Source organism: Falco peregrinus, chromosome 5 (assembly GCF_023634155.1).
Source record: "Falco peregrinus isolate bFalPer1 chromosome 5, bFalPer1.pri, whole genome shotgun sequence".
Lineage (NCBI taxonomy): Eukaryota > Metazoa > Chordata > Aves > Falconiformes > Falconidae > Falco > Falco peregrinus.
This window is the reverse complement of record NC_073725.1, coordinates 21,655,230-21,677,059: the sequence shown is the minus strand read 5'-3', so window position 1 is coordinate 21,677,059 and position 21,830 is coordinate 21,655,230. Positions and strand designations below refer to the sequence as shown.

Sequence of the window (21,830 nt, the reverse complement as noted above, 5' to 3'; positions counted from 1 at the left end):
GTTGAACTTTTATTATGGCCAGCTAATGGCTGACGTTGTTTTATGGCTGACCGATGGGAAAACATCCCTGGAGAAGGAGCTGAATTACATACAAAGTGAACAGCTACTGCTTCATCAAGCTGGATGAGCCCAAGCTGAACAATAAATAGAATTAATGAACGTATCCTTTCAATAGTGACTGATACCATGTAATGCTTATACCAGGGGTCCTCAAACGACAGCTCGCAGGCTGGATACGGCCCCCCAGGGTCCTGAATCTGGCCCCCGATATTTACAGACACCCCCCCCCCCCCCGCCAGGGGTTGGGGGGGAAACCAAGCAGCCGCAGATGGCTGCCTGCCACTTCATCCGTATGCCAGCCCCCTGTTTAAAAAGTTTGAGGACCCCTGGCTTATACAAAAGAGGTAAGCGTTTTGATACTACTTCTGTTTTAGCTGCTAGCAAACAACAAAGTCTCTGTGCATATCCGATAGCAGGACACAGTTTTCAGTGCCACCTTCTGATTTTGCCAAAATTACCATAGCTTTGAATGTTACTTGGAAAAATAAGAACCCCTTCAAACAGGGATGCAAAAGGAAAAAAAAAACACCTCAACCTGGAAACTGTACTTAATGCAGCATTACAACCAGAAAGGATGCTGACCTTTGATAAGGTAGATGTGAGAGATAAGGTAAGGGAGATGTAAAAAGCGGAGATAAACCCCATACCTGTAGCACTGAATGGGCGAAACTAAGGTGGGGGAGGATTAAGATGGCATATTTCCCCCCCAGGCTGGGTTTTACTTCATGAGAGACTTAAATGAGAGAGCCATCTTCTGTGACATGTCACTATCGTCAATATCAGGAAGAAATAGAGGTTGCTGCTAAAGAGTGTCTCCCCTCTGGGGAACCAGGGCAGCGGGAGACTCGGAGGCAGCACCAGCCCTCAGCAGGCTCATCCCTGGGCAGCTAACAGCCTGTGAAGTGCAGTGTCGGCACGGTACGGGGAGCTGAGCATCCCCTTGCAGCAGGTGCTTTGAGCAAGGAAGAGAAGATGGGCAAATTCCTCACCCCAGCACTGGTGCTGCCACAAAAGAGGCACGGACCCAGGGAGCTCACCCCACAGCCAGTATTTTCATGTCACAGATGTTTCAGAGGTAAGTTTTAGGCCTAATCAGTGTCTTAAAGGTGCTTGGTGCTTTAGTGATGATCGCGCTTGCTTTTTTTTTCCCCCATGGGGAAAGTGAAACTGTGAAACCAATCTGTGTGTATTGCTCTGCAACTGCCCTGCCTTAGCTATGATTTCATTTTGTATTCTTGTTAACTGAATGAGTTATGGCAGGGATTGAGTGTGAAGTTCAGTTGCTCTCACCTCTTGTCTTCATTTTATAAAGGAGATGAAACTTTTTTGTGTTTTCAGAGTGTTTTAGCAAGTTCCCTGCTGTTATTTGGATGCCTGAATTGTTATTTGATGCCCTCAGAGTGATTTGTATGTTTCTCACACCGGGTGCCGTTAATATTTAATGAATTTTAGACCATCACAAAGAGAAGATTCAACGCACGCAATGATATAAGTACTCTCCTGTGGTAGTTGTCACTGGAGAAATTATTAGGGTAGATTTTTTTTTTTTTCCTATGGCTGTTGCTTTAGAAGGGCTGTGGCTGCACTGGAATTAGAAAAGGGGAACACAGCCACTGATTACAGATAGAGAAGTAAGAAGAAGCCAGTTTGCCAAAAGATTCAGTACATCTTTCCGATGGAAAAAACATTGGGACATGTTAAAATCTCTTCTGGAGTAGTGCATAATAATATATACCTCTGCAGGCTCATCTATGTTTAAAATGCAGGGAAATGTGAAGACGACATTTTCCAGAAAAAAAAAAATATATCCAGGTTACATGCATTATATTTATGTACTGAGTTTATTCTACACAATGTGGAGCAAATTTTGCATCCCATTTATATTTTTAGGGAATATAAACCCATTTTAATGGCATCCAAATTATGATGCTTGCCTGTGCAGCTTCAACCTGCACAGACTGAGGTTGGTAGATAGGAAAAAAATAGGTTTTCTTTTCTCATGGACAGGGATTTTGCTAATGATGGCTACAAGTTCACCAGTATCAGTTGTCCATAGTCCCTATCACAAGATGTATAATATAAGTGTTTTGGGGCTTTTGCTTCCTACCCTGAAGGTAGGTGACAAGTTGTGTTGTGGGTGAGGTATTACCTTTTAGAATAAAGATGCAGACTGGAAGTCTTTGGGGTTTTATTCTTAAAATGAACGTGTGAAAATCTAATTGCCTTGCATCATACTGAGAAATGAAACATATTTTTGAAGCAGCCCTGTACGCACCAGCCAGCCGTGCACCTGATTTGGCATCGCCCTAAGCTTTTTTGAAGCAGCTCGCATCCACCCCCCCAAAAAAGAAGAGTATGTATAGATCCAATGTTTTCCAGCTTACCGTCAGACTAGTTTATTTTGGGGAGCACACGTTTCCCCGAATGAAGCATCACAGTTTGGAGGAAAGCGGTTTGTAAAGCAGGCTGGGGGAGCGCTGTCCCAGCCAAGCCTCCTGCCAGGCAGCACCGGTGACCCCCGCCCGCCCCCCGCGTGGGCAGAGTGGCGGTTCGGCGGTGCCCGGGGCAGCGAGCACCGGTGGGGAGCGGCGAGGAGGAGCGCAGCTCACGGGGGTCAGGCTGGGGCGGGGGGAGAGGCCCCGGGAGCGGCCCCCGCCTGCCCCGGCCCCTCGCGGGGAGCCCCGGCCCCGCCGCGCCCCGCGTTGCCCGGGCGGGGAGAGGCAGCCCCCGGGCTGGGCGGGGAGGGCCGGGGAGAGCCCCGGGGGTGGGGGGCGGCTCGGCGGAGAGGAGCGGAGCGGAGCGCGCTGCGGCGCTCCCCGCGGGCAGCCCCCGCTCCGGCCGCTCCCCGCCCCCGCCCCGCCGGCCGGGGACCGGCCCGCAAGGCCAGCGGCGCCGCACGGGGCGGGCTGCGGGGCCGGGGACCAGCCCGCCGGAGGGAGGCAGCCGGCGCCGCCGCTCTCTGCCCAGGTACCGGGCTCCGCACCGGACCTGTCCGGGGCTCCACGTTTCCTCCCCTCCTCCTCTTTTACCTTTTCCTCCTCCGCTTCTTTCCGCCTCTTGCCCTCGATCCGCTCCCCCTGCCCCCGCCCCGCGGGCGCAGCCCCCCGACGCCGCGGCCGGCCCGGGCGGTGCTCGGCGGGGCCGCGGGAGGGAGTGGCCGGGCATCTCCCGGCAGGGAGACGGGGTCTGGGGCTGGCAGCCTGTCCGTGCGTGTGCGCCGGGGGGGAGGGAGGCATGGGGCCGGGGGGTGCCGGAGGAGGGACTATGGGGAGAGGAAGGTATAAGAAGGGATGCGGGCAGGAGAGGGGGGTGATGGAAGGAGGGGGTGCGGGGCCGAGGGGCAGGCGCTGACAGCTGCTTTCCCCGCACCCGCAGTCCCCTCCCCCGGTGCCGCCGTGGGGTGGGACTCCCCGGAGGGCCACCGTCTCCCGAACTGCTCCCCCCCCCCCCCCCCCCGCCCCCGCTGCTGCCCGGCGCCGGGGGTCGGTGCCGGGGGCGGCCGGGCTCCGCCACCCGACGGCGCGTCCGGGACGCTGCCCCGCAGCCGGCGGCACCCCCGGGACCATGGCCCGGCTCGGCGGGGGCTGCCCGGCGGTGCCGCGCACCGTCCCGGCCGCCGCCTTCTTCCTCCTCCTGCTGCTGGGTGCCCCGTGCCGCCGCGGGGCGCTGGGGTCCTCCCTGCTCACAGGTAAGGGGGCGCGGGGCTGCGTGGGGCTCACCTGCCGCGGGGCTGCCCGGCCGCCACGGGGCGCGGGGGGTGGCGGCTGGAGGTGCAACGGCGTGCGCTGGGCAGGTGAACACACGAACCACCCCCCCACACCACCCCCTGCCTTCCCCCCCCCCCCCCCCCCCCCCGCTTTCCCTCGACGGTTATATTTTCCTGTTATCTGGGGCACGGAGGGAAACGCTGAATCGATTTCTAGCACGAGCAAGGAGCCATTAGATTTCGAGAAGAGATTCCAACATGACACAATACCGGCTCATAAGCGCTAGGGCCGTAAAGGGATTTCTAATTTGATTCCGTCTGACAGTCAGCCTGCTAATTTTGACTCCTTTGCCAATTGGCTGTCGCCCGTTAAAAGGATGCTTGGGTCTGGGCTCATGCTGTACTCCTGGTCCAAGCCCTCGGAGCGTAGCAGACAGCTTTCTGCTGATTTCAGTGAGCTCTGGGTCTACCGTTATAAAAGCATTCTGCTTTGCGTGGAGTACTCGTTATTCTCCACACGTCATCTGAGAAGAGGAAAAGCGTCCTTCTTTGCCGTAATCGGGGCACAAAGAAAGTCGAGGTTTGTGTGGCAATAAAAGGCCAGTCATTTCCCTGTTCCCTTTGGAATCTTGCAGAAACACTGAACATCCCTGCTTGCTTAAAGAGGGCAAATTAAGGCAAGATTTGAAATCAAAGGCTAGGAATGGAGCAGGGGTTAAACATGAGTGTGATGAGGATGGTTTCCAAAACCAGCTGGGGGAATTGAAACATGTCAGTATTTTCAATTTTCTATTTCAGGATCCGTTGCAAAATGTGAAAATGAAGGGGAAATTCTGCAGATACCATTTATCACAGACAACCCTTGTATAATGTGTGTTTGCCTGGTAAGTTTGGATTTCAGATTGTAAGAACATTCAAGCCTGTACTAAAAGTAACTGCACAGAAAGGGGAATATTTCACATAATCAAATCTTGGGTGCTACTGTCACCTTTTGTGTAACACAAGGTTATCTCAGAGCTGAGCTAATGGAAAGTAATCCAACCCACGATCTGGCAATCGTTTTCTTTGACTTTAAAACTCTCAGGCACAAAGTTGTACATGACTTTAACATGACATTGTGAAAGCACATTTACCGTGTGAATTTGGAGGGAGAACTGTTTTCACAAAGTCAGGGTGCAAACAAAAAGTCTTTGCTTGTAGCTCAGCAAAGAGAGCGAAAGGTAATGTTTGGAAACGCCGCTGCTTCGAGCTCCCATGTGCTTTAGTTGCACACAGCCGCGGTGCAGGGTGAAGGCTGCAACGTGACTATACATGCTGGAATAAGACGACAGTGAAAGCACAAGCGATGCTTTCATCAGAGCGCTTTGTTCCAGGGATGACACTGCCTGCTGTGCTGGGAATTCAGTGGTTAATAACGTTACTAGCTGATACACATTTTGGGGAGAAACATTCCCTTTCCTTGTAGCTCTGCTTCGGAGTTAAGCATTTTTGGGAGCAATTCAGCTGGACAAGCCAAGGCTTAGGAGATATTGAAAATCAGTTGTTCTAAATAAAATTTCCTACAATGTATTTAAAAGAAAGCCATAAACCTTAATTTTCTGTTGAATGCAAAGAAAAGCATAGACCAGAAAGCACTACGTTTTGCGTTTTGGAAGTTGTAAAGTAGCTGAATGCTCAAAATGTGCTCTGCTTTAGGACTGAAACACCAAGACAGCCTCTCCCTCCCTTCTATTATTGCTATTAATATTATTAGCATTAGCCAGCATTATTATAAGTCTATAAAAGACTTAAAGAATTGTTTCAGGCTGCCTTTTAGAAGGCAGTTTTGGCAGCTGTGGGACCCTGATCTTGAGCCCCCTGAGGCTGATGTATATTGCTGCAGAGTTCAATAGATTTTAAGTGAAAGTGATAACTTTCCAGCTAATAGTGATAAAGAATAAGTTATTGATTTTTCTGAGTAGAGGGGGCTGGAGAAAGGAGAAGCATGGGATGTGGTGAGTAAAGAAATCAAAAGGAAAACAAAAAAAAAAAAAAAAAAAAGAGATGAAGCTGTGTTTTATCATGGATCACCTTCCCAAATATGTCTGCCACCACTCTTGCTAATGGAAGTTGGTGTTAACCAGCAAGGAAGCAATTTATCTGTGAAGGAGCAGAAGTTCAGTCTTGGGCATCAGGGCAATAATGCATCAGGGTAAAATACTTGTATTTATAGATCTCTCTAGACCTTGGCTTTATTAAATCAATGAGCACCCTTTTAGTGCGTGAACATGAAGAACTGCAAAAACCCTTGGATGTAAAAACTCTAGATCTCTGCCATTTGTAGAGCTTACCTTAGTGACATGGCAACTGGGGGCATTTGGCTTCCTTCTGTGCAAGGGGGACACTGATTTATTAAGAGTGCAGATGCCTAGCAATTTGCTGCAGTTACCTGCACTGGACGCGCTTGGTTTTACTTCTGCCAATGGAAAAATGTGATCCCTGTTTCGTGAGTTGGAAGCTGGGAGACCTGGTAGAGGAGAAGGAAACCGGTCTGGAGATACTGACTTTAATGCTGTGCAGCATCCAAAGCAATGACTTATTGGACAGCCTGTTGCGGAAATCTTCGTTCAGGCCTGCCACAAGGGAAAAGATCAATTTTAAGAGGTCTGGGGAGAACAGAAACAAAAGAAACCATGTGGTGATTTGTGACCAGGAGGGAAGAGAGAACCAGGTATCCTTACATCCAACTAGAAATATTGATTGTTTAATAGCAGTTCAGTGAGGAACTTTCTCTGGAAGACTGATCTTATGCTTCAAGGGCAAACCTGATGGATGTTCATATCATAAGAAGTGAACAACTAAAAAGAGAGCTTAATCAGCTGTTCCAGGAAGGAACCTATTGCTGTTCATGAGAGGACAGAAAACTCAACAGAGGGCACTTGTGTTAAAAACACCAGTAAAGCGAGTAACTGAAATATTGGAGTACAGCAGGTCTCCCCTAGCAGTGATACATTCCCATGCCTGCAAGCTGCCATAAATAACTGCACAAGTTACAGAACTCTGAACAGCTCTGCAAAGAAGAGGAATATCTAAATAACTCCCTTCCAGGATTTTCCCCATCTCACAAACGAGAGGAGACAGAATTGAAATGCGAGAACCGAATGATCAGGTGTTTGACAGAACTGACTCTGTGGGTTGTATCCTGCTGGAGCATGGGGATGCATCCTAGCATGGGGGAAAGAGGGAGGCAGGGTAAGCAAAGCCATCTCCAGCTTCCTCTTAACAAGCTAAATCAGTTGGGAGGGCAAAGCAACAGGTAGTACTCTAAGAGGAAATGTGGTAAAAACTGGAAACTCATAGGTTATGAGTAAGTTGCAATAATGCAACAAAGACTGCGAAGAGCAGTTGCAGATTCAATTCCATATACACCACTGAGAAGTCTTAGCAGGAAGACCAAAAACAAAAGTCGTCTTTTCTCATTTATTAGTGGAGACAGGACAGATTGCTTTTCATGATAGGGACATGAATAGGACCAAGGCAGATAGTGCAGGGACTGGCTTTGGACAGGGGGTGCTGCTGTAGTAGAGCTTCTAGCTCTTGTTTTAGAGTTATTGGTGATGCAACCCCCTGAATCTTGAATACAAAAGGGAAGCTGTTGGGGATATCCTAGAGGCAGCCAAGTCTAGCTACCAAACAAAATGAGTTAATTCTTGACCATCTGCTGTAACATGTGGAAAGAGAAGTCGTGGTGACAGGGGAATTCAGATGGGGGGGCGTGCTGGAGGTTTTGAATACAGTACACAGTAAGCCATTCACTTCTAAAGTATAGGTAACACTTTTCTAATAAAAAGCCATTGCACCCACCATGAGATAATTCTGTTTTGGGCTTCCCTGCTTGTAGAAATGAAATGTGGTGGAGTGCACGGCACAGCACTGATGCTTGCCCTTAATAGAAGGGAACAGGTAAGACTAAGAGTGTGTGTGTAAACGTACAGTGTAGCTCTGTATGTGAGAACTACCAGCTGAACAAGCCACAATTGGCTAAAATCTAGAGTTCCCTGATTTGTGATTTATACATCTCTGCTTTATGGTCTTAGTAATGCCCATTAAAAATGGTCATTTTTAACATCTGTAAGACAATAGTTTCAATGTGAGCTTTTACAGTTACAACACACTAGCAGTGGTCTATTGCTGTCCAACTAATAATCTCTAAGTACTTAATAAACAAGGATGAATTTGATCTCCAAAGAACATCATTAATTACTGCAAGATTTGTAACAATACAAAAGCTGACTGCAAGAATTGGCCATTTTAATTTTTTTTAAAAAGACAAACATCAAAGTCAAAGAAAGATTGTGGTTTATCCACAAGGAATTTCTTGTAGGACTGTGCTGAAAGCTCAGGTCACCTAACTGCTGGTGTAATGGTTTGACTACAAAGCCATCCCTTCTCACTTTATGCTCGTCCACTTTACAAGTGGATGTGGGTGGTACAGTCACAGTATGAACACACTCATCATCTTCTTTGTCTCTCTGTCAACAGGCAGGCTGCAGAGATGCCAGGTTTTTGGCATGTCTGATCTCCAGTGCGTGATCTGTAGCATGGATGGGCAAAGGCAAATTAAAGCTGACTTCACAATCCAGCGGTTTTGAGAACTTTGATTTATGGCTTGCTGTTTCTATCTGCAAAATGCTGTTAGAGCTAGTGCGCCTTGGGCTTCTGCACACTTCCACCTTGAATGGCTGTGGTTCCGCATCTCTGAGAAGATACACTCTCCCCAGAAAGCTGCCACGCCACCTGGCTTTCCATAGGGTTCAAGGTACTGGAAGAGCACAAAGCAGGCAGCAGGCAACTGAAAGTACCTGCTTTCTTGTGCGTTCGCCTTACACGCTGTTAAACACAGCAACTGGAGGAAGCACTGGCACCCTTAGTGCTTAGGGCTAATGGGTAAAGCAGATACACAGAAGCTACACAGGAAAAATTGTTATTCTAGGTCACGTAAAAAGTGCAGGGTGGCCTACTGGTGCGGTGTCATGGCTGAGCCTCCCATTGCAGCCCTGTTTATAGCTAAATACTCCTCTGATGAAAGGATGGAAAATGCTCTAAGCTGCAGCGAGCTCTGTGTCAGAGGAGGGGGAAGAACAGAAAGTGATGGATGTGATGGGCAGTACCAAGGACTAAGTCAGTCAGCTTTGTGAAGAAAAAATATTGTTGTCAAAAAAGGTAAATTATTATTTCAGATAATGATGTGGCCCTTGACAGTACCAGAAAAAAAAAGAAAAAGATAGAGAGCATTTGACTGTGAAATTATTTTATGCTTAGTGATAAGTAGTAAGAAAACCTCACGTCCTGCTGGCTTCTGAAAATCAAAGTGATGAAACTGGGTTATAAAGCTGACTGAAAAAAGCTTGCGTTTTAAAGAACTTGTCTGAATTGGCAATGATGTTTATAGGTAAAAACACATAATCTTGATGGTATCCATAATGGAATTATTTTTATTTGGTTTGAGAAATCGAGTCTTTTATTCCAGTTTTTAAATGTTTTAAGACCACAAGCGTACATATATATATAACTACACTACCTAATGCGAAGATTCTCTTCTAAAATTTTCTCCCACATCTGTGGAAAAACAAGTTTATTTAAATCCCTATGAGTATTTCCCATACCTCGTGCAGTTTGAGGAACTCAAACATATCATGTATGACAGATTCAGATCTTTATATTTGAAATGTGAAAGTTTTGGGCTGAGGGTAGTGGGGGCATGAGTAAATTTCTGTTAGTACAAACAAACTTCATAAACATGAAAACTTCCCACAGTTTGGTAAGTTTTTTGTTATCTGTATACTGATGATTTCAAAATGTTAGGGGAAAAATGCTATTAACAGAATACCGGGAGAACTTTTGATTAGATTTCTTTTATATGGGTGTCAGGATATAAAATAGGCATGGAATATTTAAGCTCAACTCTGGTACAAGTACGGTAAACGATCAAGTGTAGCAGGGTTTTTGTTGGTACAGCTTTCTGGCTGGAAGGCATCTAAAACTCAAAATAGAAGTAGGCTCGCACCTGATATTATGGCATTTGCTTTCAAGAAATATGTATTTCAACACACACGTGGAAAAGACATAAAAATGCTACAGTCCATCGGAAATAGGTGAGATGAGAATCTGTGCATAATTATAGGACAAGAATTTAAAAAATCACAGAATTAACTTCGCTTGAATTAAACCTCTGAGTGCTGAGTTTTTGAAGGTGAGATGAGCTCAGCAGTGACAACGATGACAGGTGGTGGTGCCAGTGGTGGCGGTGCTGAGAGCCACGTCATTTTATGCTCATTTATCATCATCTGCATGGACTCTGAGCACCTTGCCAGAACAAAGCAGAGGGCCAAGAATAACCTGTCCGTTGGCCAGTGGTGTATATATTTTTAAAACCCAAAAATGCCAGCTGAAAGGGACAGGTGAGAAGCCAGGAACTGCAAGGGAATAGATAAGTATACCTCAGCTAAGAGTGGTCTTCAAATTGCAAAAGTGTGGTGGTTTTTTGGGGTTTTTTTTGGTTTTGTTTTTTTTCCCAGAGAATGAAAGGTTTTATTCTCATTGTTCTTTGTGGGGAGAACAGGTCTTTCACTTTTTTTTTTTTCATTTTTCCAAAATAATTTAGAACAATGTGAGTTGTATCAAGAAACAGCTGATAAAAGCCAGTAGTGATCTTGACAAACCACATCTAAACCAGTACCATTTCCCCTGCCTCTTTTCCAACCCCCTTCCATCAAGCCTGCACCTCAAACGTGCCAACTGCACCTGAGGAGTGGTAATCATATGTCTCAACCTTTTATCACCTAAATCCAGAACAGAAGGAAATAAATGTGAGCCACAAAGTGTAACCAAGTGTCGGAAACCTGAGAAAAGTTTGGAGACAGGAGCTCAGGAAACTAGAAATCAGAGCTTTGCTTGGCGTAACTTTTATTCAGCATGAAACATCATTCTGTAGTTTAAATTTCCACTTTTAAATCCAAATGTGCAATGTAGAATTTGACCTTTGCTCATAAAAAAATTATGTTAAATTCATCATTATAAGACCTAGTGTTCTACCTAGCTTGAACCAACAGAGCAATGAAACCAGTGCAAGCAAACCACAAAGTGGAAGAAATAACCTCAACCCTTGTCCCCGACCTCCTTAAAAAAAAAAAAAAAAAAAAAAAAAAAGCAACAAACCATCTCCGTATTGCAGACTAAAGCAAGAAAGCTACTAGATTTGCTGGGATTCTTTACCTATAGCATGGTTGGTTTCTGTGGCCAATGCACGAGCACACAGCTAGCCTGAGAGCAAGTGCTTGACACGTGTTCAGTGGAGATGGCAGTGTTTTAGTACAGCAGGATTCAATTGTTGTTGCGTCAAGGTATAATGCATCCCAGATGGCTTTTAGTGGAGTAGTGCATATTAAAAAAAAAAAAAAAAAAAAAAAAAATCATCAAACAATTCTTTCATACCTATTTGATTTAATTTAATTTCGATAGTTTACATATATCAACTACAGAATCTTCCAAGACCGCATCTTCTTTCAATTTAAATATTCTTGGTCTTTATTACTGTATAATATAATCAGCTTTCTCTTCACCCACAAAAATAACAAACAAAGAGACAACAAAGTCTATGATACAGTAGTGTACTGGTAGTTTTCACCCTCATGTTACTGCAAAAGAGAATGTTGTTTTGATCCGTGTATGAAGGGTTCCTGGAACACAAACATGCTCCAACATGATGAAAGCTTTATTAGTTTTTATCCAGTTTAAAAAAGATACAGATGTATATGCCCTCTCTTAAACGAAAAACAACCCAACACCCTACACCCCAAAAACAAACCCTGAAAGCAAAACCCAGTCATAACGCCATGTCTGGCATGGTACAGCTGGGTGTCCCACGTGTGCTTTGTAATGGAGACTGAAGAACAATGTGTGTGTTTGAATACGTTTATGAAGATGTTTTTGCAAGTGCAAAGCGAGTTGCATGAAGAGCCTAGAGATGGTTAAATGACCTGTTGTGGAGGTGATTGCTTTGGTAGACTCTCCTGAAGGACAATTCAGGCACGTTCAGTTGTACTTGCTCTTAGTTCATGCAACACCTGTAAGAAAAGGCTTTGGCTTGCCTAAGAGTGAAACAGAAACTGTCTAGGGTAGAAGATGGTGACTCTAGCTTGATTCTCAAAGTTTCCAGCAGCAGTGTTGAGGCAGTGTTCAAGTCAGTTTAGTCCCATATACAGGTATGGCCCCCCTGGCCAAGTACTACCTTGTGCAACATCTCATCTAATTTTCTCCGCTGAGGGCTGAGTACAGATTGTATAGCTGGGTGCTGTGTCTGTGCCATCTGTGGACCTTCTGAAGTCCACTTTCTGCACTTCGCTTCACATTCCAGAGCTGCCTCATTGTGGCACATTGCTGTGCAGGCACATTTGCCTTCAGTTCGCTATGCTTTATTGTGACATCTAGTTTGGAGACATGATGCACAGTCATATGTGACTTATGATTATGATGAGGCCTTTCTGGAAATCTGCAGGCTTGAAGGAGCCGTTTCATGTTGTTCTCGAACCACATGGGATAGTGAAGAGTTCACCACTTGCACATTTCTAACATAGAAGCAGCTGCATTGAGCAAATGTACGTATGCACACAGTGCTGAACTGATTATAGGTCTTGGCAAAACCTCCTTGGAAGACAGCTGGTGATATGTCACTGTAATGATGATGAAGATCCTATCCATCAGGTATGGAAATGAGATTCTTTTTGGCATAAATAAAGGATTAGAGAACTTGAATACAAAAGAACATATTTAAAATGTATAAATAATATGTGGAAAAATATGAAGGGCACAAAAATGCCGTAAACTAAATGGAAAAATGTAATATTAGTTGCAAATGTCCTTGGAATGTGTCTACAATAAGTGCAAAATGGATCAGTCTAGGTTAAGGCACTTTTTTATTGCCAATAAGAAAAACATTATTAAAGAACTGGTCCAATATCAAAATGGCATTTTAAAAGCATACAGTTACCTGTATATAGTTTTTATTAGCTTTCAAGTTTCTTCCGTTGACTTGTTAATGGTCTTTTTAAGAATTATGATCCTGTAAGTGAATGGCTTACAGTGTCAGTACTTCTGCTGTTCTGCTTTGTGCTGCTATATAGAAATAGATATTTTTTTCCTCACCAAATATCTGGTTTTATTTCCCCATCACGTTTTAACAGAAATTTTTGAGGTAAGAAAAATATTAAGCAACAACCAAAAAATCAAATGAAAATGCAACCTTTTTATATTGAGCTTATGGTCAAATAAAAGGCGGTTGTGAAGAAAAGACAGTATTGTATAAAAGCTTTTACCTGTAATACTACTATTAAAATGGCTGTCATACCAGTGCTTGCTCATATTGTACCTAATAACTGCTGTAATTACTTCCTCTGAATCTTACCATCTTATGCATTAAGCTGCAGATAAAAAATTCCTGGTCTGACCTTTTGTCCGACTGGGCTCCGTGCAGCATTTTGCATCCAGGTGAATTCAGTGCTGAGCCCCCTGGTGCCAAGCACAGTGTGGACCCCAGCCCTTCTCATCCCCAGGAGCTGACCTTGAGACCTGAGTATCATATACTTTTTTTTTTTATCTCTCCCATATATTTGTTAGACTTTCTTCCTGCTTTTTTTTCCCCTCCATTTTCCCCTTGCGCCTGGAATCCACTTGCTCTAGGTAGTGGTCCAAAATGGGATGTTAAACTAGAGCCATGTACCACCGCCTGACTGAAAAAATAACATGTCTTCATGCGTTGTCTATGATTTGCATCCTCTTTACTTGTTTCCTTATCCGTTCCACACACATCAACCTCCTGGCTGTCATTTTCATTTTCTGTATCGTATCTTAGATCTTCCAGAGAGGGAAGCATTGTATGTTTGTGCTGTGAAGTGCTATGGCAAAAGGCGATACTATGAAATAGTGTTACCTGTGCTTGTAAGCACAAAAGATGGAAATGTGATAAAATGCCATGAAAATGATGGAAAAGATCTGATGTTTTCCCTGACAAACTGAGGTCCCAGTTTTTCTGAGTCCCTGTTTTAAGCAAACCTTTTTGCAAAGCTTCAGTGTTAAGGGTTGAATCAGGCTGTCTTTAGCTCTGCCTTAGAGCTATGATTACATTGCATTTTGCTCCAGAGCAGGTCTAGTTCATATAGGGCATGTGCAGTCGGTTGCACGGTAGCAGTGCTGCCTTATGTATGCATAAACCCCAACCTGCAGTGTTGAAATTTTCTGTAAATCAGATATTTAGTGCAAATTCCTCAATTATGTAAACACTTCCATTTCAGTTTTAAGTTTCTCTGTGCTGAGCACTGCGTTGGCTTCAGTGTCCAGAGCTGTGCCGGACTTGAGAAGCTGAAGTCTGCCGTTTCTACTTCACACTGAAAACCCCAGGTACTGCTCATCCCTGGGCTGCTAAGGTGCTCAGCATCACCTCAGCTCCCCTGCTGGCTACAGCAGTTGCCAGTTGCCCCTCTCCCCAGACAGCCATGGTATGGCTCGCCTCCTCTTCTGTAACTAAACATCTCGCTTGAGCCATGAAAACAGCAGCTCTGCACTCCTCCTTACCCAGGGGGATGCAAGCCAAGGTGTCATAGACCCCTGGCTGGGACAATCAGATTTCTGATAGCTCATAGCCTAAACATTGTGTGTTTGGGGGTTTGTTTTCTTGTTTTGCTTTTTTTAGCTATTCTGACATCTTTATATTCAATTATATTAAGTGGCTTCAATGGGAATTGGATCTTCCTCAAGATTTGGAACCGTCAAAATGCATTCTGATGGCCAGCTAGAGGCATACATTTGCATCTGTTTTTCTGGTTTGCCTTATGATTTATTAGTGGCTGAAGAATAACAGAGCTTGATTGCCCTGAGGTTGTCTCCTCCTCCTTTTTTTTTGTCTGGGCGGTGATGTGCCGTTGGGGCATGGTTTGGGAGAGATGGGGAAGAGCTGATAAACGGCTGCTCTAAGGCTCTGTAGTGGTTATGATCCGATTGTGCCAGTTAGTGAAACACCTCGAGGTTGTGCCGCTTGGAAATCGTTAGGGCAGGAAGGAGCCAGGCAGGGTGGCTGGGCTGGAGATAAGGCTATTAGCTGAAGGATTGCCTGTGGGACCTAACATACTGATAAGAGCAGCAGGCTCTCCTACTACTGTTGATCATTTTCTTGTGACAGAGAGTAAGAGAATAATTGTTTTCTGTTCTGTATATGGCAGTGCACAGTTGATCATTTTCATATTTAGCAGTTGTTTCCCTCCCCCCCATTCCCTACAAATACTCTGTTCTGGGGGGAGCAGTTACTTGGGTTAGGTGGATTGGTGTGCAACCTGGCAAATGCTTTTGATTACAATAAATGAATAAAATTATGTTGGCAGGTAGACTGCATAACATGCAGGCTTTTTAGCCTGTAAACCAAAGGGTGTTGGATGGGTTGTTTGTAAAAGCAGTGGATAAAAAAATGCTGGACAATTAAAATCATTATACATTAAAATGTTGACGGTGTGGTAGTGCAAGAAAACTTTTTAACAGATGCATGCTTGAGGCTTAGTTTGTGATCTAAAGGGATTAAGCATTTCTGGAGAAACTTGCTGATGTGGACATGTAAGATGCAGCATAGTGCACTGATGCTGAACCAGAGATTGTTTAACATGAAAATGCCGAGGAAACAGAAAAAAACGTGCAATTTGTGTAGCTTCTGGAAAAATGTGTGTGTCCAGTTTAACTTGGGAAGGTTTCCAATTCCCAAGCAAAAACTCTTTGGCCCAAAAATTAATCTGAAGTGGAATTTTAAAAAATATCTAGAACTCTAGGCTGTGGTAGTAAGAAGTTTGATTGCTTTTATGTATTTGTTACACGAAGGGTACATATTCAGTGCCTAAAATTATGTGTAATCATTTTATTGTAAAAGGAGTATCTTTGATGCCATCAGGTTTCTTGGCATAATTAAATCAATCCACATATGGAAACATACAAAGGTGGGAGCCAAAAAGGAGAAGAGAAAGCCAATTGCCTACAAGAAAAGGGAGGGTTGCTGGAAGGCGGTCATCTCCAGGGATGGGTAGGCAGCTCCAGGCTGTTCACTGGGCAGTGCCTCTTACATACAAGACAGCACAAAACCCACTGGTGAGACAGAGCTTTAGTTGAGAGGATGTGGATGTGATGTGACTCAAGGAAACCCATGTTTGACTCTGGAACCAGAGGTCTAAAAGGGTTTAAAGCACCTTCTAGAGACTTATTGTTACTACTGTGTGTTTGTGGACAACTTGTGACTGTGGCCATAAGGTAGTTGCCATCAAAGGATTTAGGTTAACTCACTGAGCAGTGCTGTGGTTGGGCTGTTGGACCAAGCAGCCCGTGATAAATCTCTGGTCTCCTCCATTGAGAAGAAAACTCAGAACAGGAATTCCTTACAGCTGGCGTGCCAAGTAGAGCTGACAGCAGTTGCTGGCTATAAGCCCTTACCCTAAACTTCACTCTCTCTCTCTGTTTTGGGGCCGAGTGCCTCACGCTGTTCCACTCGGGGTTCACTGCTCTGACCTGGGAGACAGGAGCACCTCCTCTTGTGTCATACAGCTTCGCAGCTGGCAGCTGTGGGAGAAAAGCAGTTTATTGTCAAGTGTATCAAGAGCCATTGATGCAGAGATTAGTGATTTCGTCTTGGTCAGGAGATTCTCCTCTGGGCTAGAGAAGTGCGTTTCAACTGCCCATGTAAAACTCAGCGGTGTGGACAGGCTGGATGAAATGCTGTTCCTCTTCCAACCCAGGTCGGGCAGTGACTTGGCAATGAGGGCTTTCTCTAATTGCAGGAGAAGGTACAGTTAATAAAACCCTAAGTTTCCAAGACCTCAAGTGGATACTTTTTAGTTTTCTTCAGTTTAGTCCCAGGTTCTCATTTGTACATAGCACTTGAGTCTCTCATCACAAAGAGCCCTTCCTATGCTAAAGGTGTGAAACCTTTGGATTTCAGGCTGGCTTTCCACCTCTCCTGTGTTTTGCCCCCGGCTGCCCAGGTAGTAGCGTTGCTGCCTGAGATCTTGCTCTTCAAAGAGAACAGTGCTATCCCACACAGTGAAATCACCTCTGGCTGCCTGGTGAGCGCTGTGGACTTCGAGCCAGGCATAATCCCTTTCCTGACATTTGAATCTCATTAATTGGGTTAACAAGATGCTATCTGCGCTCCATACTTATGTAAATATAACCTGCTAGCAAAGATCTTAATAGCACCTGATCTGTCACGTTGCCTTTACAACTATCAAGAGGTACCACTGCAGGAGTCACTTCCAAAAGCAGGTTGTGTTCGTGGTCCCATGGGTCCCTTTATAAGCTGTAAGAAATGCTGGTGGTCAAGGCCAACTGTTCAGATGTCTTTAAAGTGTCCCACTGGTGACCGAAAATCACTTTGTCAAGATGACAAATGGCTCGCGCATACCCCGTTCACCTCAGAGCTTCAATCTAACGTCAGCTCCATTTACTTGTCAGAAACAGGTATTTTTTTTACTTCCAGCAGAGCAAGTGGGGCAGGGGAGAGGAAGGAGCGAAGGGAACACAGGCTGAGGAAAAATCTGCTTGTATGGCTTCTATTCAATGTATTATTGTAGTTGAGATTTGCAGGCTTTGGACATAGCAGAATCTGTTTGTTTGTACATGTGCAAAACAGAAAGAAGGGAATTTGCTGTTCAGAAGTGAGAACTGTCCCTGCAGGGCTACGATTATGCAAAAACTTGTTTTAACCACTGGATTTTTCAAGCAGAAAGTGGTTGTGCATTGTGAGTTTCTTATTTTGGACAGTAGACTTCTTTCCAGAGCAACATTGAAGAATAACTGTTTAATTAACTGGGTCTACGCAGTGCATGGGGCATTGTGCATGTGTCTGCGCTGCAGAGCTCGGCTCAAACCTCTGAACTCGCGTGGGTGGTTTCATTGACTGCAAGGGTATTGTCATGTGGCGAAGCGATCAGGGCTGCAAGTGAGGGCTTCTACATCTCACCCAGAAGCAGCGAGGGCCAGGCCACAAAGTACGGTCAAAGTCAGCTTGAGAACTGTGAAAGCAACTTTGACAGCTTTGGCTTTAAGTTTCCTCTTAGTGACTTCCATATCACTTTTGCTTAGCTCACGAGTCAAAATAAGCTTTTTCTCCTAGTAGCTCTAGCGTTGGCTCAAGTTTTGAAAGTCACAGTCTAACTACATTTGGCAATGCAGTTGATCGCAACAAAGGAAAGCTTATTCCACCTTCCCCCTCTGCATCTGATGGAAGCTTTGCATCTGTCAGAAGTGTGAGTAGACACGAAGCATAAACACATAGAAATGAGATGTGTCAAATAAAACATGATGGTGGCATACATTTTTTGGACTAAATTCTCCCATGACCTTGAGCTTCTCTCGCTGGCACCAACTGGATGAAGCCCATTTGAGGATAACTGCTGCCACGAGCCATCCACGAGTCAGGATTCCCGGCTGCCCCTTGAGATTTTACTAGCACGGAGCAGTTGCAGCAGAAAGGAGTGAGCCCCTGCAAGTTGAAGGCAGCGTTAAAAGACCATAAAAGCTCTTGCCCCCTTGAAGGAGTCCTCCCTGAAATGCTCTTGATCCTTGTTTCTTCCCCCTTTTCTCTATACAGAGCAACAAGCTGCGGGCTGCCCCTTCTCTCTGCAGACTGCTGTGAGTGGCCTCTGCTTTTTTTTTTTTTTTTTGCTAATACCACTGTGTAGCACAGGCAAGATCACGTAAGAAAACAAATGCAGGGTCAGCGCTCAGTTTTCTTGCAAGTTCATTAAACCAGCAGTGTCTGGAGGCGTCTTGCCTAAATAATTTTGTAATAGAAAACAGACTCTTGTTGCTTTCTTTTGGGCTACTATTTTTATTTGGTTGTTGTTCCTCAAGCATTTTGGTCCCATTTCAAAACTTGCTTCAATTAAATGAAGAGGGGTTTTTTTGGTGCTTTCCAGTTTAAAAGCTGTGCTACTACTGCAAAACTTCTAGGAGTCCTCTGGATTATGAAGCTAGGATTGACAGGGATTTTCCTGACAAAGTAACATTAAAAAAAAACCATGTAGATTAAAAATTTGGAAGAAAATAAGAAAACCCTCCCCCTTCCCTCCCCCAGCCGAGGTCTCCTGTTGCTGCTTCTGGCATGCATCACATCTTTGAGGATACAGTATCATGAGAAAACTGTCACTTGGTGATGTATTAGGGTAATATATCATGAGAGCATCGTTTCTTTAGAGGATATGGGCAGTAAAAGACATGATTCTGGCCAGACAGAGCAGCAGGGGACCTTGCTTTTTTTTCTTCCCTTTTCTTTAATCTAGCTCTGTTTTTGTGTTGTACAGAAGTGAGTTTCTTCATGGGATATGACTTGTTGCAGAGTAAGTTAGGAGGCCCATTGGGCTTTTTAAACTCTTGAAGAAGTACGTGGCCTCAAGGGCTGCTTTGTTCAAAGTTTTTAGAACAGGCTCAAGCCCAAAACTAGAGCATTTGCCACTGCCTAAATCTCCAGTGTAAGGGTTGAGTAAGCAGACTTCAGATAGGGAAGGCAATAAAGATGCAACAATTGTTTGGATAATATATTTGTAGATTTAGCCCATCAAAATGTGATGAAATTATATTTATAAAAAAAAACCAAACACCAAACAACAATAACCAAACAGTCAATGCATCTCTTTTAAATAAATGCCAGATTAAGTTTTTTAATTCACATAAGTAGAAGAAATATAACTATTGGTCAGTATTCACTCTGTAATAGAAGATATAGTTATCTCATCCAAAAACCAGGAACTCTGAAGTGACGGACTCAGTTTTAGGTGTTCTTTTATTGTTTTCATGGTTTTGTTTTTCTCTCATTGGCAACATCTGCAGGAAAATAAGCTGAACACGGTCTATAGGGCTAGGATGGCAGTAGTGAAGAAGCAAAAGTGTTGTTAGGACACTCTCGATGGGACTGAGTTAATTTTTGAGATGGGCTAGAACGTGGCACAGTGGCTTCATCTAAAAAGTGTTGAATTCAAATGATTTAATAAGTTATTTTAAACCTTTGGCACAATCTTCTTTACCTTCTATGAACTTGGCTTGATAATACTTCAGTCCCTTCATCAACAATTTTTTGGGGCTGTCTCTTACTCTGAGTCAGAATTTTCTTAGATTGTTTTCAGACCAGTTTGGCTGGGGGATAATATGAGGCAACTTCTCCTCCAACCCGTCCTATGGCCCGTAAGGGGGATCAGCAGAGCAGCGTGCTCCAGGAGCTAACGCACCCAGGGCACCGATGCTCTTCCACATCTACTGACTTCAGCTGTGTGTGGATGGCTTCTGGATCAGCCTGAGGCAGAGGAAGATTTTACGGCCCTCAGCTGCCTGTTCACTTCTCTGGGAGAATGAATTCTGCCCCGTCAGCTTCGGTCAGGGTAAACCAGGCTAAGCTGCACTACGCTTTTAAGACACTCATTTAACTTAAAATAAATTGGGCAGTGATGATCTGAAAAGTTTTGCTGGCTGATCTGAATGACTGGGAACATCTAGCAAGGGGGAGATCGTAAGCTCATAGGGCTGAGTCAGTGAGCCATAGCCTCTTCTAGCGGCACGGGTACAGGTTTGCACACTTGGCTTCAGATCGACAGGTATTGCCTGTGACTACTGTTTTCTTAGGCATTGGCATCAGATTTGGGTGACTGATAATTAATACGAATGCTTCATTGACAAAATAGAAAAACTATTAATTTGGGGGTTTTGTTGGTTTAAAAACATATTTAAAATTCACGGGAAAAGCCATGAATTTGAAATGCATGCACCTTGTGAAATGCAAAGGTGTGTTCTCCCACAGCAACCCCGGTGCATACCCTTTCCCTGAAAAGCTGGCTCCTGGATTACTATAGGTAGTTTTTCAAACTACAGTATGAACTACTGTGAAACACGTGAAGAACCTATCTCTTATTCCTAGAAGACTATCCTGCTATTCTGGTGATGGGTAAAGAGTTTTGCCTTTAACTTTACAGCTGAAGAACTCTAATGCGAAGTGGCACTTGGAGGTTGAGGTGGAGGCAGGGAGATGGAGAGCTGAGCAATCTGGATCCTGCTCTGGCTTTCTCACTAAGTTAATCTGCAGTTACGGTCATTGCGTCTGGCTGCGTCTACTTTGCCGTAAGCTCACCGGAGCAGGGATGTACTCCTTGCACGTGCTTATACAACGTCTGATGTAATGGGACCTTGATCCCAGCTGCAGCCTTAGCAGTTACATTAACGGAAACAAATATTAAGAGGAAGAAAGTGCTTGCTTTGCACCACATAGCAGTGCAGCGGGCTGCTGTTGGGGAGCGTTGGGATTGCAGCAGGCCACCGAGGTCACTTTCCTCATGCTGGTGAACATCATTAAGCACAGTGAAAAAAAGAAAGAAAAAAAATATCTGTTCAGTCTATAAGGGGTTGTGAGTGATGTGTCCTGAATGACTTGCGCATACTCATGCCTTCCTCGCAGCGGTGGGGAATACCTGTCTGCAGTGAAAATTGGTGTCATCTTTCAGCGGGGCCTTTGTTTTAATCATCTTTCCTGGGGAGCAGGGAGAGCTTGAATTATGAAGGGGATGGCTGATGCTGGCTGAGCACCACCACAGGGAGAGGCCAGATAAGCTAAAGAGATTACGGGGATGAGGGGATAAATCGGAGGCTACCAAGTGCTCTGCTCAAAAAAAACAAAAGGAAAGAAAGACTCCGTGAACTGACCTGGCATGTTTTGTTCCTTATGAAATACTGTCATTTGCATCGAATGCAATTCATTCTGAAAGCACGGTCATGTTGTGCCACGGGCAAGGATCTAATGCTGAAAGTACTGAAGCATATGTTTGGCTTCACTCCCATCGAAACTGAAGACATGCTTAAAATCATAGGGCTTTTCTCTCTGAGGGGAGAAGCATATGCCTTGGTGTTTGTAGGTTTATGTGGGTAAACAGAGAGAACTGTATCATTTTGCAGAGAACAGACATTGTTTCATAGGGAAATATTTTTTCCACCTTGAATTTAAAAACACACCTACTGTGCT

At 44.7% G+C, this 21,830-nt stretch overlaps 1 protein-coding gene across 2 annotated transcripts in view; it reads left to right on the top strand.

The window, feature by feature from the left end:
• Positions 1-3,394: 3,394 nt before the first annotated feature.
• Positions 3,395-21,830, top strand: part of BMPER (BMP binding endothelial regulator) — a 145,181-nt gene continuing 126,745 nt past the window's right edge. For both annotated transcript variants that reach the window (XM_055806836.1, XM_055806835.1), the window contains exons 1-2: positions 3,395-3,748; positions 4,565-4,650. In XM_055806836.1, coding sequence (XP_055662811.1) covers positions 3,625-3,748; positions 4,565-4,650 — 210 coding nt within the window. In that variant the 5' untranslated portion in view covers positions 3,395-3,624. The remainder of the gene's footprint in view (positions 3,749-4,564; positions 4,651-21,830) is intronic.